The sequence below is a fragment of the Salmo trutta genome, chromosome 12 (assembly GCF_901001165.1).
Source record: "Salmo trutta chromosome 12, fSalTru1.1, whole genome shotgun sequence".
Classification (NCBI taxonomy): Eukaryota; Metazoa; Chordata; class Actinopteri; order Salmoniformes; family Salmonidae; genus Salmo; species Salmo trutta.
This window is the reverse complement of record NC_042968.1, coordinates 86,889,340-86,915,476: the sequence shown is the minus strand read 5'-3', so window position 1 is coordinate 86,915,476 and position 26,137 is coordinate 86,889,340. Positions and strand designations below refer to the sequence as shown.

The window sequence follows — 26,137 nt, the reverse complement described above, 5'->3', positions numbered from 1 at the left end:
GGTTTGCAGATGTTATTGCGAGTGTACACAACGAAACCTAATATCTAACAAATTCCACAACAAAACCTAATACACACAATCTAGGAAAGGAATGAGAATATATAAGTATAAAATATATGGATGAGCAGTGACAGAGTGGCTGAGATGCAATAGATTGTAAAGAATAGATAGTGAAGGATACAGTATATACATACATCTCGCATTTCTCATCTCTGTATGTAAACATTCTTAAAGTGGCATTATTATTATCCCATGACCCCCATGGGGGTCGCGACCCCCCAGTTGAGAATCACTGCACTAGTGACACCTGGTTGTCAAAATGATTGTGTAGCCTTGTCTTCTACCGAAACCAATACCTCATTGGTTTGACGAAACGAAACTTTGGTCTTTATAACATACTTCTGATAAAGCAGATACATGCACCAGCACACCGCTTCGAAATAAAGTGCTTAACGATTTCGACGCATGCCTCGGAGCTCCGGTATCAAACATAACATCACTATCAATACGTTGTTGTGTCAAGTTGTACCGTTAGTGCTTTGAAAACTGGATCTATTGGCATCGGAGCTCAGGTGTCAATCGTCCCATCACTACAGAGACGTGGAGAAGTGAAGTACAGTGAACTATGAAGCCGGGTCGATGGAAAGGTCTCAGCGGGGTCCAATTTTACTTTTCACTGCTCTGTGTCATTCTGGACTTCCAGTTGGACGGTAAGACAAGCAGTATTGTAGACAGGTCTCGAGACCACCTATTGAGTGTCTCGGTCTTAACTCTGTGTCGGATAGATTTCTACTCCGTCTTGAATGGACTCAAGACCCAGGTCAAATATATTCACTCCTTTCTTTAAACAATGTTCTTATTGCCTATTGAAACCTGGGATTTCTACATTACTCCTAACATTCGGCTACAATCCTTTACTTTAATTGAAAAATAACCCCAAACATTGTCCGAATTTCCTTGACTAATTGGTAGGGAAGAGTGGGGCAAATTGTTGTAAAGTTGCGAGCTCACTATTAGTTAATAGTTTCCTGCATTAAAGTCTGTTTCTATGTGGTTAGCTGAGCTAGCTATATGTGTTGCTTTGTGGGCTTCCAAAGAGGCTCACACAAATATTGTGTTTCAGGTGTCTTGGGGGATAACGTGGAGATTGAGCAACACCTTGAGATGGGCCGTAAATTGTTGGAATCTGGTCAACTTGCTGGGGCCCTGTCCCACTACCACTCTGCAGTGGGTAAGGTTACCAATCAGACACACATCATCATAGCTCCAACATCTTTAGATGTCTGCTTGTAGCCTGTTTGTCATTCTCTCCCTCTGTCTGTACGCTCTCTTAAAAATAAATTGGGCTGCTACTGCATTGCATAAGTCTTTCCAAAGGATGGATCATTGTATATCAACTTTGTCAGGCATCCCTTTCTGATGTCTGTCTCCCTTCACTCTGTGTCTTTCATCTGTTCACTTAGATAAACACATTGAACATTTAAACCTACACACTTTCAGTCGATGGATAGCCATGTAATCAATATAGCTACATGAAAATAGCTAGAAATAAACTATGTGATAACCTACTGTGTTTAACCCTATGCCTTCCCTCAGAGGGAGACTAAGAACTACAGATGTTGGATCTTAATTTGATCAGTCTTTTGTTTTACGGAGAATTTTCCTGATGCATCTGGAAATTCAAATGAGCAGTTCTCTTTCTCTCTATTCGGGGGCAGTCGAGTCATTGGGATCAGGGTTCGCTATCTTCAAATAATGTTTTCTCTCGCTCCCACAAATGCTATAGGCCTAGGTCCAATTACTGCAAATTCAAATTTACAAAAATATGACTAGTTTCAGGAAACTAGGCGTATGTCACGCGTCACTACTTTACAGGAGAGGCAGTTGAACGTAAACGCAATTTCTTAAAATCAAATTGCGTTTTTTTCGCAAAAATTCCTTTTGGAACATGTTCACTTTTAGGTTAATAAGAAACTTGTATGCCATCTGTAAATACAAATAAAATGGTTAAATTAGGAGCCTAGTTGGTTTAGCCACGGAAAAATACAGGAACCTTCTCGCTAGCCATGATTGGCTGAGATAGTAGATGGGGGGGTATAATAGACTTAGTATAAACCAGCGTTTAGTCTTGACATCTTTGGTAGTTTAGTACATGGCCTCACATGTGAATCCTTAAAGAGATGGGTGGGGCTGAGGCATTAGAGGGTGTGATTGATGCTGAATGGGTGTAGACAAAGAGCTCTCCAGTAGGTTTACCAAAACATAGAAGGGCCCTTTACTCAAAAGTTGGGTTACAAGTTTATCAACTTTCAAAGCAGAATGACTTTCCCATTGTTCCTCAGCTGTAGTGTATGATATACCATTTTCTAGCTCTGAGTCTCTACTTTTATCCAATGTAAAAAAATACAATTTCAAATTTTGCTACATACTGTAAGTCACACATGTATCTGAAATGCAGCCGTACATATCAGCAACTGTTGTTTTATACAGCTCAATCAAACAAGATAGTTATTGGTCTCCACTAGGCTACCACATACGTGTCTAGTGTATCCTAAGGTTGCAAATGAACTGTCAAAATGTAGTTCAGTCGTGTCCTGGGATGGACTAGTCTAGCAGTTAGGACCACTGCCTTCAGCTTGCACATATAGGCCTACCTTGTCGGTATGGGTTTGATTCCGGCCCAAGCCATTCTGGCAAAGATAACGCATTCTCCAGATTGACTTGATGTCGTTACACATTTCAAATATATATCTTTTTTCTTGAAAAGAAATGACCATACAAGACACCAGTGGCGTTTTTAGCATGTACATCTTGATGGGGCAATCATAAACAAAAAAAATGTGGGATGATTGCCAGCAAAGCCACAACACAACACTTAACAATACATCAATTGCACTATAACGGTGACAAACGGTGCCCACAAACTGTTACTGTAAAGCTGTCCCAACAGCAGAGACCCAACAGCAGTCTCAACATCTTATCACTGCTACACCTGGCTATCAGCGTCACCTTGTCTGGCAGTGAAACAGATTATTCAACCTCATTTACTGCCTTTTAAAAAAACATAGCTGATATGGCTGAATTGCTTAAACAAAGGGGGTTTCTACTGACTATTGAGATGTACAAACTATGGCATAAGGGGACGACAAGCGGATAAGAGGCAATCCGTAATTTGGATTAAGACATTAATGAGCGAGCTAGTACGGACGTAGTCAATATAACTATTTGTTAAGCACTTTTGAAATGTACAGTGACAGAATTCAGAACACGGGCCGTTCTTACAGTATTCTCCCTGTACACCAAGTCAGAACCGTAGGATAAATAAAGGGGGCATATAAGCAGACAATGAAAGCTCTTACAATATTCAATGATTACATTTCTCTAAAACAGGTTATAGGCTACATGTGCACCACCAAGTCAGAACAGTAGGCAAAATTAAGGGGGGAAACTAGACCAAATTATTAGGCTACTAACAGCTTACCACATTTACATTTTTACTTTTACGTCATTTAGCAGACGCTCTTATCCAGAGCGACTTACAAATTGGTGCATTCACCTTATGATATCCAGTGGAACAACCACTTTACAATAGTACACAACATACACTTAGTATTACTGTCTCCGCTACAGTATACATATCTCCCTGGCATATTACATCATTTATGCAGCAGCATATAAGACATTTTTGGACTCACCTTGTTGTGCTGTGCTCACTTGAACAGGAAGGTGGCGTGGCGGAACTTCGTGGGCAAATTTTGTCATCAAACCTTGTCATCAAAGTCTGGCATTCTCTGTATTTGTAGTGCTTTCAAGACAACTGGAAACTCAGAAAAAAACAAGGTGGAATCATGATGACGATCTTCAGGTCGTAGCTCTAAAAAGAGGCCAGAGTTCCCAATTTACAATTCCGAGTTGGATGACCGTTCAAAATGTATTTTCCCAGTCAGAGCTCGCTTTTCCCCAAGTTCCCAGTTGTCTTGAACTCACTGCAATCAGATTTCCCAGTTCCGAGTTTACAGTTGTTTTGAGCGCGGCACAAATCATACTTCATTGACAGCATGGTCAATGTTGAATGTTTATCATTTTAAGCTTGGAAAAGAGACCCTTATTCCCAGATTTGGGACCATACAGCCACTACACTGAATAACAGGCTAGTGATTGCTTTGCGATGCTTGCAGTTAGCCACTGATTCCTTCCAAACCACTCATTGTTGAATTTGCGATTTCCAACTTGTGTAATGTTTATGACCGATGAGCACTGATACGTTTTATCTATAATTTCTCTTCATTATTATCTTCATTTGACAAGGATTAAAAAGGATGTGCCAGTAGATTGTCGACTTGATTCATGATGCTGACTCCTAGCTAAGATTTTTGAAATTATGATCAGTCCAACCAAAGCTAGTGTAGATATAACGTGATTTGATGTCTTGGATGGGCACTTCTAATGTAACTCTATTGGCAGCACCCAAGGGGCTTCCGAGCTCTACCCTTAGAATTGGCGGTGACGTAGTGCCCCCATGACTGACAGAACACTGAGCCAATCACGGCGCAACTAGAGAACATTACCAACCCTTATGCTCCGTATTTTCAGCTTGCTGCCCCACCACCACAGAAAGTGCTGAGCTAGACTGAAACACCTGCATTTTGGAGCTGCCTTGCTGAAGAAAACAAAAAAGAGACCATGTTTGTATGCGGCTTTATTAACTCAATGAATTTTTATTTATTTTTTACTTTGTTTGCAAACTGATATGTGACACGTATTAACGCCAAAATAACATGCAAAACAGGCAAGTGGTAAACAAATAAAATAACAGTACAGTAACATCATTTCCATTCCTACAAAGTGTTGGGTAAAATGTCGTGGTAAACAAGGAAATACTTCATTTTTTTGTATAGAATGCTTGTGAAATAAATATATCGCCCTTAGTCTGTTAAAAAATACTAAATTGTTCTGGTGAAAATATCCAACCAGAAGGTGAACATATCTTGAAAGACTTTGGTTGCAAGCAGGACTGAGGAAGAGGTGAAGTAAGATGGCTTGCTTTCGCCAAAATAAGCTCAATGTGTTTCAATGGGCTTAATATGCAGACCTAAGCTTGTCGCCTGCCTTTGGGACAACTCCCATTGATAGGGCAGAGACATGACCATCTCACCATTAAATACAGATCTCTGACTAAGGTAACACCGACATAATATTTTAGGGAGTGGTAGAGGTGACCAATAGTAGTTGCAATTGAGATCAGCTGTGGGGGTGAATTTAGTGCATATTGATGGTTTAACAAGACATCAACTGGTGTTGATCTAGCACCATCGATGGTTGCAATAGGCCCCTTGTTATTTCATTATATTCCTATAGGCTACATTTTGTAGGTTACCTGTTAGCCTATCAATAGTCACATAATTAAAGGTGTGAAAACCGATAATCTACCGTTTGTGCAATTTATTTGACTAATTTATTATTAAAGCCTGCCAGAACCATCTTGCAGATGTCCCCCAGCACAAGTACTCTCCAATGAAGACTGACATCCAACAAAGTCCATAGGCTGTACAGTTTCAATTACGGTCATTCAATTAAATTGACTTAATATCTATAAATGTGCACAATTTCATGAAAAGTTATATGGTACTCGAGACATTGGAATAATTTTACAATTTCAATAGCATTATTGAGAATAAATGTCATTATAATATCAAGTACCTGTGATGGTGAATGCATTCCAAAAATATATGCACCAAGTGTGATGTTGCATTTTTAAAATCAGAATGAACAGGTAAGTGTTACAACAGTCAAACGATCAATCCCGAAATGTGACTATCAATCATGTTAATAGTATGCAAATCAGACATTTCACAATGGAATTAAATTGATGTAAAAAACATGTTTTTGTTGTATTTCAACTAACCCTAACCCTTTTCTTAACCTACTCCTCCTAACCTGCTACGTTAATTCTCCTAACCTACTGCTAAAAGTACATTTTTGACAAAAGCTTCTAGACAAAACCGGATTGACCCTCCATCCTCCTCCTCTTCTGAACCACTCCTTTCCACTTGAAAGGGTGTTCTCTATTCTTGTCTATATATATATATATATATATTTCACCTTTATATAACCAGGTAGGCCAGTTGAGAACAAGTTCTCATTTACAACTGCGACCTGGCCAAGATAAAGCAAAGCAGTGCGACAAAAAACAACAACACAGAGTTACACGTGGGATAAACAAAAGTACAGTCAATAACACAATAGAAAAATCTATATACACTGTGGGCAAATGGCGTAAGGAGGTAAGGCAATAAATAGGCCGAAGTAATTACCATTTAGCAAATTAACACTGGAGTGATAGATGTGCAGATGATGATGTGCAAGTAGAAATACTGGTGTGCAAAAGAGCAAAAAAAGTAAATAAAAACAATATGGGGATGAGGTACGTAGTTGGATGGGCTATTTACAGATAAGCTGTGTACAGCTGCAGCGATCGGTGAGCTGCTCAGATAACTGATGCTTAAAGTTAGTGAGGGAGATATAAGTCTCCAACTTCAGCGATTTTTTTTTTTGCAATTTGTTCCAGTCATTGGCAGCAGAGAACTGGAAGGAAAGGTGGCCAAAGAGGTGTTGGCTTTGGGGATGACCAGTGAGATATACCTGCTGGTGCGCGTGCTACGGGTGGGTGTTGTTATGGTGACCAGTGAGCTGAGATAAGGCGGAGCTTTACCTAGCAAAGACTTATAGATGACCTGGAGCCAGTGGGTCTGGCGACGAATATGTATCGAGGGCCAGCCGACGAGAGCATACAGGTCGCAGTGGTGGGTGGTATATGGGGCTTTGGTGACAAAACGGATGGCACTGTAATAGACTGCATCCAGTTTGCTGAGTATAGTGTTGGAGGCTATTTTGTAAATGACATCGCCGAAGTCGAGGATCGGTAGGATAGTCAGTTTTACGAGGGTATGTTTGGCAGCGTGAGTGAAGGAGGCTTTGTTGCTAAATAGGAAGCCGATTCTAGATGTAATATTTGATTGGAGATGTTTAATATGAGTCTGGAAGGAGAGTTTACAGTCTAGCCAGACACCTAGGTATTTGTAGTTTCCACATAGTCTAAGTCAGAACCGTCCAGAGTAGTGATGCTAGTCGGGCAGGCAGGTGCGAGCTGCGATCGGTTGAAGATGCATTTATGCATTTAGTTTTATTAGCGTTTAAGAGCAGTTGGAGGCCACGGAAGGAGTGCTGTATGGAATTGAAGCTCGTTTTGAAGGTTTGTTAACACCGTGTCCAAAGAAGGGCCAGATGTATATAGAATGGTGTCGTCTGCGTAGAGGTGGATCAAGGAATCACACACAGCAAGAGCGACATTGTTGATATATACAAAGAAAAGAGTCGGCCGACCGATTTGACACACTGAACTCTATCTGAGAAGTAGTTGGTGAACCAGGCGAGGCAGTCATTTGAGAAACCAAGGCTGTTGAGTCTGCCGATAAGAATAAGTGATTGACAGAGTCGAAAGCCTTGGCCAGGTCGTTGAAGATGGCTGCACAGTACTGTCTTAAATCGATGGCAGTTATGATATCGTTTAGTACCTTGAGCGTGGCTGAGGTGCACCTGTGACCAGCTTGGAAACGGGATTGCACAGTGGAGAAGGTACGGTGGGATTCGAAATGGTCTGTGATCTGTTTGTTAACTTTGCTTTCGAAGACTTTAGAAAGTCAGGGCAGGATGGATATAGGTCTGTAACAGTTTGGGTCTGACGAGGGGGATGACCACGGCAGCTTTCCAATCTTTAGGAATCTCGGACGATACGAAAGAGAGGTTGAACAGACTGATAATAGGGGTTGCAACAATGGCGGTGTATAATTTTAGAGAGAGAGGGTCCAGATTGTCTAGCCCAGCTGATTTGTACGGGTCCAGGTTTTTCAGCTCTTTCAGAACATCTGCTATCTGGATTTGGGTGAAGGAGAAGCTGGGGAGGCTTGGGCAAGTAGCTGTTGCCTGGGTTTGGGGTAGCCTGGAGGAAAGCATGGCCAGCTGTAGAGAAATGCTTATTGAAATTCTCAATTATCATGGATTTATCGGTGGTGACAGTGTTTCCTAGCCTCAGTGCAGTGGACAGCTGGGAGGAGGTGCTCTTATTCTCCATGGACTTTACAGTGTCCCAAAACGTTTTGGAGTTACAGGATGCAAATTTCTGTTAGGAAAGCAAAGACTAGCTTTTTCAAACTGCCTGTGTATATTAGTTCCTAACTTCCCTGAAAAGATGCATATCGCAGGGGCTATTCAATGCTAATGCAGTACGCCACAGGATGTTTTTGTGCAGGTTGAGGGCAGTCAGGTCTGGAGTGAACCAAGGGCTATATCTGTTCTTAGTTCAACATTTTTTGAATGGGGCATGCTTATTTAAGATGGTGAGGAAAGCACTTTTAAAGAATAACCAGGCATCCTTTACTGATGGAAGGAGGTAAATATCCTTCCAGGATAGCCGGGCCAGGTCGATTAGAAAGGCCTGTTCGCTGAAGTGTTTTAGGGAGCGTTTGACAGTGATGAGGGGTGGTCGTTTGACCGCGGACCCATAACGGATGCAAGCAATGAGGCAGTGATCGCTGAGATCCTGACTGAAAACAGCAGAGGTGTATTTAGAGGGCAAGTTGGTCAGGGTTTATGAGGGTGCCCATGTTTACGGATTTAGGGTTGTAACTGGTGGGTTCCTTGATAATTTGTGTGAGATTGAGGGCTTCTAGCTTTGATTGTAGGACTGCCGGGGTGTTGAGCATATCCCAGTTTAGGTCACCAAACATAACGAACTCTGAAGATAGATGGGGGCAATCAATTCACATATGGTGTCAATGGCACAGCTGGGATCTGAGGGGGGTCTATAACAGGTGGCAACAGTGAGATACTTATTTCTGGAGAGACCTGGAAAGTATGACAGAACTTTGTACGCTATCTCTGCAGTAGATTGCAACTCCTCCCCCTTTGGCAGTTCTATCTTGACGGAAAATGTTGTAGTTGGGGATGGAAATCTCAGAATTTTTGGTGGCCTTCCTAAACCAGGATTCAGACATGGAAAGGACATCAGGGTTGGCGGAGTGTGCTAAAGCAGTGGGTAAATCAAACTTAGGGAGGAGGCTTCTGATGTTAACATGCATGAAACCAAGGCTTTTACGGTTACAGAAGTCAACAAATGAGAGCGCCTGGGGACACACAGGGCCTGGGTTAAGCTCTACATCACCCGAGGAACAGAGGAGGAGTAGGATGAGGGTACGGCTAAAGGGTAACAAAACTGGTCGTCTAGTGCGTTGGGGACAGAGAATAAAAGGAGCAGATTTCTGGGCGTGGTAGGATAGATTCAGGGCATAATGTACAGACTGATATGGTAGGGTGCGGGAACAGTGGAGGTAAACCTAGGCATTGAGTGACGATAAGAGAGGTTGCATCTCTGGATGCCCTAGTTATGCTGGGTGAGGTCACCACATGTGTGGGGGGTGGGACAAAATAGGTATCTGAGGCATGTTGAGTGGGACTAGGTGCTCCGCAGTAAAATAAAACAATGGTAACTATCCTAAACAACAGTATACAAGTCATATTGACATTAGAGAGAGACATAAAGCGAGGCATAAAGCAATCACAGGTGTTGATTAGGAGAGATAGCTAAGACAACAACGGGTAAGACAACAACAGCTAATCAACTAAGACAACAACAGGTAAAATGGTGATGAATGGGCAGAGAGGGTCAGTTAACTACACATAGGGCCTGAGTTCGAGGCTGGGGCCGACAGATAAACAAAATGGAGTACCGTGATTAATGAACAGTCCAGCAGGCATCAGCTATGTAGCCAAGTGATCATAGGGTCCAGTGAACAGAAATAGATGAAACAGGGAAGCTGCTAGGTAGTCGTTACTACGCTAGCAAGCGGGAGACACGACGTTCAAAAAAGTTAGCAGGCCGGGGCTAGTAGAAGCATCTTCACCAAAGTCTGGCAAAGGCCGGTTGAGGGCACAATGGATGGAATTACTTTGGCAGACTAGTCGGGATGGATCGGCGGGGCTCCGTGTCGACAAAGGGTCCAGGCCTGTTGGCAAAAGAGGTATCAATGATGTCGCTCTTGCTGCTGGTGATTCTCTGATCCACCTCTACGCAGACGACACCATTCTGTATACATCTGGCCCTTCTTTGGACACTGTGTTTGACAGTGATGAGGGGTGGTCGTTTGACCGCAGACCCATTATGGATGCAGGCAATAAGGCAGTGATCGCTGAGATCTTGGTTGAAAACAGCAGAGGTGTTGGTTAGGATGATATCTATGAGGGTGCCCGTGTTTACGGATTTGGGGTTGTACCTGGTGGGTTCATTGATAATTTGCGTGAGATTGAGGGCATCAAGCTTAGATTGTAGGATGGCCAGGGTGTTAAGCATGTCACCGTTTAGGTCACCTAACAGCACGAGCTCTGAAGATAGAAGGGGGGCAATCAATTCACATATGGTGTCCAGGGCACAGCTGGGGGCAGAGGGTGGATTTTTAAAAGTAGAAGCTCGAATTGTTTGGGTACAGACCTGGATAGTAAGACAGAACTCTGCAGGCTATCTCTGCAGTAGATTGCAACCCCGCCCCCTTTGGCAGTTTTATCTTGTCGGAAAATGTTATAGTTAGGGATGGAAATTTCAGGGTTTTTGGTGGTCTTCCTAAGCCAGGATTCAGACACTGCTAGGACATCCGGGTTGGCAGAGTGTGCTAAAGCAGTGAATAAAACAAACTTAGGGAGGAGGCTTCTAATGTTAACATGCATGAAACCAAGGCTTTTACAGAAGTCAACAAATGAGAGCACCTAGGGAGTAGGAGTGGAGCTAGGCACTGCAGGGCCTGGATGAACCTCTACATCACCAGAGGAACAGAGGAGGAGTAGGATAAGGGTACGGCTAAATGCTATCAGAACTGGTTGTCTATTACGTTCAGAAGAGAGAGTAAAAGGAGCAGGTTTCTGGGCGCGATAGAATAGATTCCAGGCATAATGTACAGAGGGACGTCTAGAGGGACGTCTCGATGGAGGAAAGTCTGTTTTAGCCTCCGTGTGCGGTGATGTCGATAGGCCAGTCGTGATGGATTAGTAGGGTTCCTTGTAGCAGAGGGGTCCAGGTCCAATTGGCAAAATAGGTATAGTGGACCAAGAAATTGGCAGATGGATCTATACAGCTAACAGTCCAATGTGCTCTAGACAGCTAGTGGGCCACGGCTAGCAGATGGGCATTCAGGGGACGTTGTGATGTAGAGGCCAATTGAGTACCCCCTCGAGCAGATTACGTCGTAGTCCAGTCCTGAAGGATCAAAGGATTTGATTTGCACTTGTCCTCAACACAATTTCTAGAGCAGAATTAGAGCAGAATCTTATAAATACTTATCTTACTCTATAGCAGAATCTTATAAATACTTATCTTACTCCAGAAATATAATACTACAAAGGCATAAGGTAATTAAAGTGCAACTTACCTCTGTCTCTGGCTAAGAAAGTTTTGACAAGCTATTTTGAATGCATTTCATTGGTCAAGGCGTTGCGAAACGTTCATGTAGACGTAAAGGGGACAATAGTATCGATTCATGTAAAAAAAATAAATAATGGTTTTCATCCGACAGCAATGGTATAATAATATAAATCTATGAAACTGAAGTGATTTGGTAAAATGTAACGGAGTAAAAGGTAAGTTACTTCCTTCATAAATTACGTAAGAGTTCAAGTACAGCCCACTGAGAGTAACTAGAAAAGTACAAGTTCCTCCAAAAAGGGCAGTGGGCCCGATTCAAACCCATGTCTACCCTGACATATGTGCCGTTGTCATTGACTACCCACTGGACCACTCAGGGACTGAGACACGTATTCATGTATTTTGACTACCCAACTGGACCACTCAGGGACTGAGACACGTATTCATGTGTTTTGACTACCCAACTGGACCACTCAGGGACTGAGACACGTATTCATGTATTTTGACTACCCACTGGACCACTCAGGGACTGAGACACGTATTCATGTATTTTGACTACCCACTGGACCACTCAGGGACTGAGACACGTATTCATGTATTTTGACTACCCACTGGACCACTCAGGGACTGAGACACGTATTCATGTATTTTGACTACCCACTGGACCACTCAGGGACTGAGACACGTATTCATGTATTTTGACTACCCACTGGACCACTCAGGGACTGAGACACGTATTCATGTATTTTGACTACCCACTGGACCACTCAGGGACTGAGACACGTATTCATGTATTTTGACTACCCACTGGACCACTCAGGGACTGAGACACGTATTCATGTATTTTGACTACCCACTGGACCACTCAGGGACTGAGACACGTATTCATGTATTTTGACTACCCACTGGACCACTCAGGGACTGAGACATGTATTCATGTATTTTGACTACCCACTGGACCACTCAGGGACTGAGACACGTATTCATGTATTTTGCCTATTGCTTGCCTTGAACATATAATAAACCAATTGTACAAAAAAAAAGATTTTCCCTAATAAAAAATAAATCTACCCCTTACAAATATTGTCACTTTATTTGAATTCACATGAGACGCATGTAGCCTACATAGGCTACTTGAACTGACGCCCAGTGGACCTGTAAAACACCACTTCCAGCAGCTCCCTAGCGGTGATTCTAAATATTAAATAGACCTTTAAAATCCTCCTGCTGCAGGATTAATTTCCTCCTGCAATGAAATGGTTCATATTAAGATCCAACATCTTTACCTGACCTACTATGAGCGGGCAGCTGTGTTTCTGGCAATGGGGAAGTCCAAGTCAGCCCTGTCGGACCTGACCAGAGCTATCCGACTCAAACCAGATGACGTCATTGTGAGTGGACATGGACAATTGTCAACAATAACATAATCTCTGTTTCATGACAAGTCACGGTTATGGACAACAACGTTGTGATATTGTTATTAACGCTCTTTCTCCATCCATCTCTGCCTTTCTACCTGTATCTATCTTTCTCTTTCTGTCTGGCTGCTATCTCACTCACTCGCTTACTTACTTTACTACTACTACCACTACCACCACTACTACTACCACTACTACTACCACTTCTACCACTACCACTACTACTACCACCACTACTACCACCACTACCACTACCACCACCACTACTACTGCCACCACTACTACTACTACCACCACTACCACCACTACTACTACCACTTCTACCACTACCACTACTACTACCACTACTACCACCACTACCACTACCACCACCACTACTACTGCCACCACTACTACTACTACCACCACTACCACTACTACCACCACCACCACCACCACTACTACCACTACCACTACCACCACCACCACCACCACCACTACTACCACTACCACTACCACCACCACCACCACCACTACCACTACTACCACCACCACCACCACCACTACTACCACTACCACTACCACCACCACCACCACTACTACCACTACCACCACTACTACCACTACCACCACTACTACTACCACCACTACTAAAACCACTACTACTACCACTACTACCACTACTATCACTACTACTACCACCATTACTACTACCACCATTACTACTACCACCACTACTACCACTACCACTACTACCACCACTACTACCACTACCACTACTACTACCACCACTACCACTACCACCTCTCTTTCTCTCTCTATTTCTCCCCCTCTCCATATTTTCAGGCCAGAGTGCAGATGGGGAATATCCTTCTAAAGCAGGGCAACACCCAGAAGGCCCGGGAGAAATTTCAGGCTGTGGTAAGTCTCGATAAATAGAAATATAACTACTAGAATGCTACTACTAGAATAATATTATTTTTCTATGTCTAGATGCACCTTATCCTTCTGTCAATCAGAATCTCACCGCTGTATTTTTTTTTCCAATGCTCATTCCATCATCGCATCCTCTCGCTGTCTCATATTGCCGTTACATTTGTTTCTCATTCATTATCCTTTTGTAGTTGCAGTTATGTGATGTGGGTAAAGTAAATCTGAAGGGTTAGATGAAACTTGATATGAGTTGAGTGCTATTATGTATTTATAGATATGAGTGATCTATTATGTATTTATAGATATGAGTGATCTATTATGTATTTATAGATATGAGTGATCTATTATGTATTTATAGATATGAGTGATCTATTATGTATTTATAGATATGAGTGATCTATTATGTATTTATAGATATGAGTGATCTATTATGTATTTATAGATATGAGTGATCTATTATGTATTTATAGATATGAGTGATCTATTATGTATTTATAGATATGAGTGATCTATTATGTATTTATAGATATGAGTGATCTATTATGTATTTATAGACATGAGTGATCTATTATGTATTTATAGACATGAGTGATCTATTATGTATTTATAGACATGAGTGATCTATTATGTATTTATAGACATGAGTGATCTATTATGTATTTATAGATATGAGTGATCTATTATGTATTTATAGACATGAGTGATCTATTATGTATTTATAGACATGAGTGATCTATTATGTATTTATAGACATGAGTGATCTATTATGTATTTATAGACATGAGTGATCTATTATGTATTTATAGACATGAGTGATCTATTATGTATTTATAGACATGAGTGATCTATTATGTATTTATAGACATGAGTGATCTATTATGTATTTATAGACATGAGTGATCTATTATGTATTTATAGACATGAGTGATCTATTATGTATTTATAGACATGAGTGATCTATTATGTATTTATAGACATGAGTGATCTATTATGTATTTATAGACATGAGTGATCTATTATGTATTTATAGACATGAGTGATCTATTATGTATTTATAGATATGAGTGATCTATTATGTATTTATTACAAGTTATATTTCCTTCAGAAACTTTACCTTTTTTATTTTTCTGCTCCTCAGCTGCAGCGCTCCCCTGACCAGGAGGAGGCGCGGCACCAGCTGATGAGGGCCAACGAGCTGGAGGAGCTGCAGGAAAAGGCCCACGCGACCCACCACAGAAGAGACTACAGGACCACCATCAATGTGTTGGATCGGGTTGTAGTGGTAGGGGCTAGCTCCGCCACAGCGCGTAGTCGTTATGCATGGTGGTGGAGGTACAGGTTAGCGCTGCCCCAGGACCTAGGCATTGGGCCTGGTCATGGAGGTAGGGGTTAGCTCTGCCACAGTGCCTAGTCGTTGGGCCTGGTGGTGGAGGTACAGGTTAGCCACAGGGCCTAGTCGGAGGATGGAAAGTAATGCCTATTTTCCTAAACAATACCTTCATCATCAAACAGTGCTATATCCTGTTATGGATAGGGGGCAGTATTTTCACGGCCGGATAAAAAACGTTCCCTGATTTAATCTATTTATTACTCCTGCCCAGAAACTAGAATATGCATATAATTGTTTGATTTGGATAGAAAACACCCTAAAGTTTCTAAAACTGTTTGAATGGTGTCTGTGAGTATAACAGAACTCATATGGCAGGCCAAAACCTGAGAAGATTCCAAACAGGAAGTGCCCTCTCTGACCATTTCTTGGCCTTCTATACCCTCTTTATTGAAAACAGAGGATCTCTGCTGTAACGTGACACTTTCTAAGGCTCCCATAGGCTCTCAGAAGGCGCAAGAACGTTGAATGATGACTTTGCAGTCCATGGCTGAAAAACAGTAGCGCATTTGGATAGTGGTCGATCTGAGAACAATGAGACGGGTGCGCGCATGCACATGAAGAGTCCATTTTACATTTTCAGTCTTTGAACGAAAACAACGACTCCCGGTCGGAATATTATCGCTATTTTACGAGAAAAATCGCATAAAAATTGATTTTAAACAGCGTTTCACATGCTTCGAAGTACGGTAATGGAATATTTTGAATTTTTTTGTCACGATATGCGCCGGCGCGTCACCCTTCGTTACCCTTCGGATAGTGTCTTGAACGCACGAACAAAACGCCGCTATTTGGATATAACTATGGATTATTTGGAACCAAACCAACATTTGTTGTTGAAGTAGAAGTCCTGGGAGTGCATTCTGACGAAGAACAGCAAAGGTAATCCAATTTTTCTTATAGTAAATCTGAGTTTGGTTAGTACCAAACTTGGTGGGTGTCAAAATAGCTAGCCTGTGATGTACTCAGAATATTGCAAAATGTGCTTTCACCGAAAAGCTTTTTTAAAATCGGACACCGCGATTGCATAAAGGAGTTCTGTATCTATAATTCTTAAAATAATTGTTATGTTTTTTGTGAACGTTTATCGTGAGTAATTTAGTAAATTCACCGGAAGTGTTCGGTGGGAATGCTAGTTCTGAACGTCACATGCTAATGTAAAAAGCTGGTTTTGATATAAATATGAACTTGATTGAACAAAACATGCATGTATTGTATAACATAATGTCCTAGGAGTGTCATCTGATGAAGATCATCAAAGGTTAGTGCTGCATTTAGCTGTGGTTTTGGTTTTTGTGACATTATATGCTAGCTTGAAAAATGGGTGTCTGATTATTTCTGGCTGGGTACTCTGCTGACATAATCTAATGTTTTGCTTTCGTTGTAAAGCTTTTTTGAAATCGGACAGTGTGGTTAGATAAAGGAGAGTCTTGTCTTTAAAATGGTGTAAAATAGTCATATGTTTGAAAAATGGAAGTTTTCGGATTTTCGAGGAGTTTGTATTTCGCGCCACGCCTTATCATTGGATATTGGAGCAGTGTTCCGCTAGCGGAACGTCTAGATGTAAGAAGATATTAAACTTCAACAGTCTTTGTATCAAATTGTAAAAAGGTAAAATTCACACCACTGACCCTACCTTCCTTTTTCCAAAAGCTGTCCCCCTGGGACCCTGAGTCTCTGGAGCTCCGGGCTGAATGTTACATCCACCTGGGAAACACCAGGAAGGCCATCCAGGACCTGACTCCCACCGCCTGGCTGAGGAATGACAACCGAGCTGCCTTCCTCAAGCTCAGTACCCTGCACTATAGCCTGGGGGAGAACAAGGAGTCAATAGGGTACGCTCACTAGGAATTTCTATTAGTAATAGGGAAGAGTGATTAAACAAACAACCACCCACATTTATCAAGCAAATACATATAAATTAAGAGGTTTTCGGCTTCAGAGCCACATTGATTTGTGTTTTTCTATCTGTCATTGATTTTGTGACACTTGAAGTTTGACAGTTGGTAAAGAATGCACCCTGTCTTTCGAAAACAGTGCATTCGGAAAGTATTCAGACCCCTAGACTTTTTCCACATTTTGTTATGTTACAGCCTTATTCTAAAATGTATTAAATTGTTTTTTCCCCCTTATCAATTTGGGGCAGCAGTTGGCCTAGTGGTTAGAGCGTTGGGCCAGTAACCGAAAGGTTGCTGGAACGAATCCCCTAGCTGACAAAATAAAAATCTGTCATTCTGCCCCTGAACAAGGCAGTTAACTCACTGTTACCCGGTAGGCCGTAATTGTAAATAATAATTTGTTCTTAACTGACTTGCCTAGTTAGATAAAGGTTCAATTTAAAACATTTAAATCAATCTACACACAATACCCCATAATGACAAAGGAAAAACAGGTTTTTAGAAATGTTTGCAAATGTATTTAAAAAAAAAACTGAAATATTACATTTACATATTACATTTACACCCTTAATCAATCAATCAATCAATCAAATGTATTTATAAAGCCCTTTTTTACATCAGCCGATGTCACAAAGTGCTATACAGAAACCTAGCCTAACCTAGCCTAAAACCCCAACAGCAAGCAATGCAGGTGTAGAAGCACGGTGGCTAGGAAAAACTCCCTAGAAAGGCCAAAACCTAGGAAGAAACCTAGAGAGGATCCAGGCTCTGAGGGGGTCACCAGTCCTCTTCTGGCTGTGCCGGGTGGAGATTATAACAGTACATGGCCAAGATGTTCAAACGTTCATAGATGACCAGCAGGGTTAAATAATAATAATCAGGCCATATTCCATAACAAAATATGCCGTTTCCAGCTACAATAGTCATTTACAACATAAACAATGTCTACCATGTATTTCTGATAAATGTTATGTTATTTTAATGGACAAAAAATGTGCTTTTCTTTAAAAAACAAGGACATTTCTAAGTGACCCCAAACTTTTGAACGGTAGTGTACATTGTGTAAATCTCTCTCTCTCTTTCCTCTCCTTCTGCAGTCACGTCCGGGAGTGTCTGAAGCTGAACCAGGATGACAAGAAGTGTTTATCCCACTTCAAACAGGTGAAGAAGCTCATCGAGCTGCTGTACTCTGCCGAGGAGCATATCAAAGAGGAGAGGTCCGTACTACTGCATCTAGTATGAACATTTCGGGAGTCTTTTGGTTGCCTGAAGAAAATGATCACTTGCCCGAAAATGTTGTGAAGTTGTTTGGATGTCCTTTGGGTGGTGGACCATTCTTGATACACATGGGAAACTGTTGAGCGTGAAAAACCCAGCAGCTTTGCAGTTCTTGACAAACTCTAACCGGTGTACTGGTCTTTTGTCTTGCCCATTCACCCTCTGAATGGCACACATACACAATCCATGTCTCAATTGTCTCAAGGCTTAGAAATCTTTCTTTAACCTGTCTCCTCCCCTTCATCTACACTGATAGAAGTGGATTTAACAAGTGACATCAATAAGGGATCATTTTTTTATTTTTATTTATTTATTTCACCTTTATTTAACCAGGTAGGCAAGTTGAGAACAAGTTCTCATTTACAATTGCGACCTGGCCAAGATAAAGCAAAGCAGTTCGACAACATACAAAAACACAGAGTTACACATGGAGTAAAACAACATACAATCAATGATGCAGTAGAAAAAAATAAGACTATATACAATGTGAGCAAATGATGTGAGATAATGGAGGTAAAGGCAAAAAAATCATAGCTTTCACCTGTATTCACCTGGTCAGTCTGTCATGGAAAGTTCTTAATGTTTTGTACATTCAATGTACAACACACTGTATGCCTTTCACCTACACATAGGGGAGGAATAGGAAAGATCAGAACTGGAGTTCTTTGTATCTGAGGAAACTCAACTTCCCCGACTGCCATAAATGCCATACATTGTTTGTCTTTCACTTAAAGAATGGGGAAGAACCAGAAAGATCAGTTTAACAATGTTTATGTCTCTGTTTCCAGTATGAAGGAAGTTAGAGGTAGTTTCACGAGCCGATGCTAGATACCCATAGACTTCCAGTAATTGTGCTAATGCTAGTTAGCATTGGCTCGCAAAAATATGTCCCAACTTCCTTCATACTGGACACAGACATAAAAATGGTGCCTATGAGTTAATCTGACTCTTGGTAAGTAGATAAAGGGCCTTATTGCCAAAATCCCGAAGTATCCCTTTAAGGCTACTGGAATTCGTTGCAGTTTGGTTGTTTTCACTAGTTTTACATTTTTATTTTTTTATTTTTACACCTACCCAATGGGGCAACGTCAGAGCAGGCTCAAATTCCATGCTTGCTCAGTTCACTTGCCCCAGGCAATAGGGCCACTCTAAATGTGGACTTATGTGTCAGTCCCTATGTGAGTTTTATATTTCTGTCCTTTTTTGTTCGTTTGACAGTTTTATATTTTAGGTTTCTTCTCAGGTTTCTTTGACAGTTTTATCACTAAACCTATTCTATTTGTATCCACTTTAGTTATGACTATTGTTTAACTCTTGTTGCCCTAAAATGAAAATGTATTATTGAATATTTTGTTCTCAGGTATCAAATGGCCATATACAACTATGAGTCAGTGATGAAGACAGAACCTAATGTCCCCTACTACACCAATAAGGCAAAAGAGAGGATCTGCTTCTGCCTGGTCAAGGTGGGTCCCATCACATAGAAACAGATGGATTGTGCCATTGCCATGGCCGTAGTCATTTGATAGAAATAACTTGGCCTGTTCTAAAGTCAGAAATTAATTGGTAGTGTGATCAAATTCTCAGAACTACTTTCACAGCTACTGATTTCACAACTTTTTAAAAAGTATATTACTTAATGATTAAGTAATTACAAATGGACAGGGAACCCCTAATAATTAAGCAATAAGACCCGAGGGGGTGTGGTATATAGTATTGTCACGCTTGTCGTCGTAGAGAGAAAGGGACCAATGCGCAGCGGGTTTCGTGCTCAACATATTTATTTATAAAATAATGCGAACACCACGGAAGAAAACAATAAACAAACTAGCGACATGAAACAGTGAACGCAGGCTCAACAAAAAGCAGTGCTCTCAAACAACTACCCACGAAACACAAAGACAAACACACCCTACTATATAGGACTCCCAATCAAAGGCAACTCGACACACCTGCCATCAATTGAGTCCAACCCCAATCAACTAGACATAGAAACACAGACATAGACCAGTGACAAACCCCATAATACATACATCAACTACCCTCTGCCACGTCCTGACCAAACTACAATAACCAAATATACTCTATACTGGTCAGGACGTGACAGTACCCCCCCCCCCCCCCCCCCCCCCCAAAGGTGCAGACCCCGGAATGCACCTACACAAAACACAGAAAACCCCCAAAACAACCAGAAAAATCCCCTAAACAAAAGGGGAGGGAAGGGAGGGTGGCTGCCGTCAACGACGGCACAGTGCTACACCCCCCCCCCCCCTCCCCAACCCACCTATATGGGAGGCGGCTCAGGTGCGGGACGTGGACTCCGCTCCATCCCTGACGTAGTCCACTTAAGTGGCGCCCCTGACCTCGCCCGACTGGCGGGCGATTCTTGCCAGAGACGTCTCTGCGCCCGGCGGGTGTCTCTGGCTGCGCCCGGCTGGCGGGCGACCCTTGCTGCGCCCGACTGGCAGACGACCCTGGCTGCACCCGGCTGGCCGACGACCCTGGCTGCGCCCGGCTGGCAGGCGGCGATGACTGCGCCCGGCTGGCTGACGACCCTTGCTGTGCCCGGCTGGCTGACGACCCTTGCTGTGCCCGGCTGGCGGGCGATGGCTGCGCCCGGCTGGCGGGCCACTCTGGCAGATCCGGCACGGCGGGCCACTCTGGCAGATCCGGCACGGCGGGCCACTCTGGCAGCTCCGGGCAGGCGGGCCACTCTGGCAGCTCCGGGCAGGCGGGCCACTCTGGCAGCTCCGGGCAGGCGGGCCACTCTGGCAGCTCCGGGCAGGCGGGCCACTCTGGCAGCTCCGGGCAGGCGGGCCACTCTGGCAGCTCCGGGCAGGCGGGCCACTCTGGCAGCTCCGGGCAGGCGGGCCACTCTGGCAGCTCCGGGCAGGCGGGCCACTCTGGCAGCTCCGGGCAGACGGGCCACTCTGGCAGCTCCGGGCAGACGGGCCACTCTGGCAGCTCCGGGCAGACGGGCCACTCTGGCAAGACGGGCCACTCTGGCAGCTCCGGCACGGCGGGCCGCTCTGGCAGCTCCGGCACTGCGGGCCGCTGTGGCAGATCCGGGCAGACGGACGGCTCTGGCGGCTCGTGTCTGGCGGGCGGCTCTGACGGCTCCTGACTGGCGGGCGGCTCTGGCGGCTCCTGACTGGCGGGCGGCTCTGGCGGCTCCTGACTGGCGAGGCTGGGCTGACGCACTAGATGCCTGATGCGTGGGGCTGGTACAGGATGTGCCAGTCTGGGCACATGCACCTTAGGGCTGGTGCGGGGAGCGGGAACAGGCCGAGTCAGACTGGGCTGACGCACTTCAGGGCTAGTGCGGGGAGCTGGCCTGGGGCTCCATCCTCGCCCCGCCAAACTGCCCTTGTGCCCCCCCCCCAAAAAAAAATATTGGGGCTGCCTCTCAGGTTCCCTTACCAGCCGTGTTCCCCGGTCCTCGCCAGATATCCTCCGCTGCTTGGTCCTGGTATGGTGGGTAGTTCTGTCATAGCTGTCGAAGAGATGAGACCAAGGCGCAGCGGGTACCTGAATACTCATAATTTAATATTATTATTTACAGTGAGTAACAGGAAAAAACAAGAAACAGAACGACAGCTAACAGATTTGCAGGCTAAACAAACAGCAGTGCAAATACAACTACCCACGAAAAACAAAGACAAACACACCCTACTATATAGGACTCCCAATCAAAGGCAACTCAACACACCTGCCTTCAATTGAGAGTCCAACCCCAATCAACTAGACATAGAAACACAGACATAGACCAGTGACAAACCCCATAATACATACATCAACTACCCTCTGCCACATCCTGACCAAACTACAATAACCAAATATACTCTATACTGGTCAGGACGTGACAAGTATGGCCAATATACCACGGCTAAGGGCTGTTCTTCGCACGACACAACGCGGAGTCCTTAGCCGTGGTATATTGGCCAAATATCACAAACCCCCGAGGTGCCTTATTGCTATTATAAACTGATTACCAACGTAATTAGAGCAGTAAAAATAAATGTTTTGTCATACCTGTGGTATACGGTCTGATATACCACGGCTGTCAGCCAATCAGCATTCAAGCCTCGAACCACCCAGTTATAATGCTTTATATACGTACGTTGCTCCATTATTCTCCACCAGAAAAAGATGGCTGCTAAGGCAATAGACATCTGCTCTGAAGCCCACCAGAGAGATCCACGCAACATCAACATCCTTCGAGACAGAGCTGAGGCCTTCATCCTCAACCAGGACTACGAAGAAGGTACTATCACCATGCTATTACTGTAGCAAAGAGAATGATAACCCACCAGAACTATGGAGACGGTACTATCACCATGCTATTACTGTAGCATAGGGAATGATGACATGGAATGTTTTTAACTCCCTCAAGTACTCTGGCTTTGTTCACTTGTGGGCTTGTAGCTCAGGGACTCCCACACTTGCCATGTAACCCAGTGTTTATAGCCAGGAGCCTGAACTGACACTTGCACTTGACTTTTTTTCCACCCTGACTAGCTCGGTCTTTGCTGATAGCTACTTTATTGCGGAAACATGTACTTACTGTGACTGTGATACAGTATGTGGTTGTCTCTCCTGATGAATGGTGAGACAACCACATAGATGAATTGAACTGTAAGTCACTCTGGATAAAAGCATCTGCTAAATGACTAAAATGTAAGACCTAATTACTGCACAGCCAAACTCTCTGCCTTTTTTTCTTTACCCCTCCTTAGCGGTGGAAGACTACCAGGAAGCGATGGAGTTTGACATGGAGAACAATGAGATCAGGGATGGTTTAAAGCGAGCCCAGGAACTGCTCGAGTTCACCCCGAAGAAAGACTATTACAAGATCTTAGGTGTCAAAAGGTATGCCTGACCTAGAGAAGGGAATCGTGTTCAAATACTTCTTCAAAACATAATTCCTGTCTATATGTGATCTGTCTATATGTGATCTGTCTATATGTGATCTGTCTATATGTGATCTGTCTATATGTGATCTACAAGTGATTGGACAAGGGAAAAGTTCATTCTTTTGAAATTGATTTCTATTCTCTTTTCACCAACCTCTGTGATCACTTCAGGGAAATCGGAATGCATTTACTCCTTGTATTCAAACAAGCTTTTACCTTATGTTATTTTTCTCCAGGAGTGCCAACAAAGAGGAAATTATCCATGCGTACAGGCAGCAGGCCAAAAAGTGGCATCCTGACAAGTACAGAAAGGATTGGGAGAAGAGGAAGGCAGGGAAAAGGTTCATCGACATCACCTCTGCAAAACAGGTGCTCACCAACCCAGGTACTGTACTGTATATGCACCTGATAATGTTGATCAAGCCTACCTAGTATGATTGTATTTAGGAAGCTGTGACCTATTTGGAGTATGAGGACATCCTGTCAAACAGTTTTCAGCAATCAAAATGTGTTGAAAGCATAGCCGGAAACAAGATTAACTTGTTGTTTATTCGCATGTCTCTCCATCCACTGTAGAAAAGCGTAAGAAGTTTGACTCAGAAGTTTGATCCCTGGACCCAGAGAGCCTGCAGGGTGGAGGAGGGGGTCAGGGTGGCCAGGGATGGCCCTTCCACTTTAACCCGTTTGAGTCCGGTGGCAACTACCGCTTCAAGTTCCACCACTAGTACTACATAATACAATGCAAAATATATATATTAAAAAAGTCTGTCTCTTCACAGTAACCGTCATCCCGTAAGGTGTTCTTTTATCGTTTTTTTCTGGTTTTATTTCTAGTTTGAGTTACCTAGGGTGGCAGAGAGTTCCATGTAGTCATGGCTCTATTTAATACTGTGTTTCCCAGCCTCTCTTCTGTACCTGGGGACTTTGAAGAGGCCTCTGGCTGCATGTCTTCTGTTGTACTGATGAGTGTCCGACCTGTGTACCAACTGCTTGAACTGACAGTTTGGTACCTTTTTAACCCATCAACACCTCAACACAAAGACCAATAGTGGCAATACAGTCAATCTCCCCTCAACTTTGAGCCTGGAGAGACTGACATGCATACCACTGACATTCGCCCTCCGTGTACATCTAAGTGCAATACGTGCTGCTTTGTTCTGGACCAACTGCAATTTTTCACTCGAGTGGTCAAAGACACAAAGTCCTGTATAGGTGTGCCTTTCAGTCCTCCCATCTAGGCCCAGGCTGTTGATGCTGTCATTACATTCCTCAAACTACCCATGTTGTTTTTCTTTAGGATGTCAGTCTGCTGCTTTTACTTTTGCTTTTTGGTTGTGCCATTTTTTTCCACCTCATTCTTCCTCAAAGGGCTTGTTTTAGTAGCAGCATAGCTTGTTTTGGTTTTTGCTCTGCTAGAATAGCCTGAGTGCTGGACTGTTTCTCCATTTATTTAATAACGCTAAGCCAAGCTCAAGTCACATAAAAGCAGATTCAGAAATGCACAACATCCAGAGCTTTCAGAATGTTTTATAAGAGATGTTTGTTCTCTTCACCACATGAACAATATAAGTGTCTGTTCTGTTTGTTATATTTCTATCAGCAAAGCTTTCAACGTTCTCCACTGAATATATCCTTGACTCGACTTAATTGACACAACAGGTGTTATGAAATATTTAGTGACTTAATCCTTCCTGGTTGTGTACCCAATCACCATAGAGAATGATAGATGCCTCTAGTTGCCATAAGGCAGTTTTAGCATTGGCAGTGCCATTTGAGGACTTAGACCATTTTAATGTAGTCAACTGGGTGGGACTTTCAACTTCATTGGCTGAACCCTTCTGATGACCTGGTTGGAGTGAAATCAAATAAAAATTTGATGGTTATCAAAACGTCATGCCAGGGTAAGCCTACACCAAACACAGACCTTATATGAAGTAGTTTAAAAAAAAACGATTGGAACCATTACTGGGTTTTACTGCTAGGTTTTAAATGGTACTATGACGTGTCCACTGTGCCGGAATATTCAGAATTGTTTAGAATATTTGGTGAGCTGCAAGGTGTTATGGGACAGCCTTCCTGGAAAATGCATTTAGCAGACACCCTTATTATTATTATTATTATTATTATTATTATTATTAGAAATTTACAGGAGCAATTAGGTTTAAGTGACTTGCTCAAGGGCACAACCGACAGATTTTTCACCTTGTCGGCTTGGGGATTCAAACAGCAACCTTTTGGTTACTGGTCCAACACTCTTAACCGCTAGGCTACCTGTCACGAAACTACAACCCCACCACAGATTACTGGAAGATTGTTCTCATATTTGCACAACAATAAAGACAACTCAAACACAAGAGCTAGAAATAGTGTGCCATTTAAGTTTTGCACCTAAAAATCTACTTGACGTATGGACCAAATAAGATCATGATGACAGTATAAAGAAACTACACCATTCACATAAGGAGAACAGGGTTTGTTTTTTAATACAGTCGAGCATTTCAGTTGATTCTGTTTGGCAATGTAAAAACTGTCCATAGAAACTAAAACCATAAAATAACCCATTTCAGGCAGTTCATTTAACAAGGTTATCGTCACATTAAAAATATCACGTAGTTTAGCAGTCAGTGACGTTCAAAGCTTTCAGTTACAGCTATACTGTATCCTTAGAATTCAAATTCAACTTATAGTTGATATTGACAATCCAATCAAATGTATTTATAAAACCCTTTTTACATCAGCAGTTGTCATAAAGTGCTTACACAGAAACCAAACCTAAGCCGGAGAGCAAGCCATGCAGATGTAGAAGCACGGTGGCTTGGAATGTTTTTAATGCTAATTAGCAACAGAGAAGACCTCAGCAAGAT

At 42.9% G+C, this 26,137-nt stretch overlaps 1 protein-coding gene across 1 annotated transcript; it reads left to right on the top strand.

Annotated features, from left to right (window-relative positions):
- Positions 1 to 235: 235 nt before the first annotated feature.
- Positions 236 to 25,162, top strand: LOC115204584 (dnaJ homolog subfamily C member 3-like). Its single transcript, XM_029770241.1, has 12 exons — positions 236 to 710; positions 1,124 to 1,231; positions 12,701 to 12,858; positions 13,711 to 13,785; positions 14,936 to 15,079; positions 16,838 to 17,019; positions 18,180 to 18,299; positions 19,721 to 19,826; positions 22,504 to 22,624; positions 23,097 to 23,229; positions 23,510 to 23,658; positions 23,850 to 25,162. The coding sequence occupies exons 1-12, from the start codon at positions 626 to 628 to the stop codon at positions 23,879 to 23,881; spliced, it is 1,413 nt and encodes a 470-aa protein (XP_029626101.1). The 5' UTR covers positions 236 to 625; the 3' UTR covers positions 23,882 to 25,162.
- Positions 25,163 to 26,137: the final 975 nt, after the last annotated feature.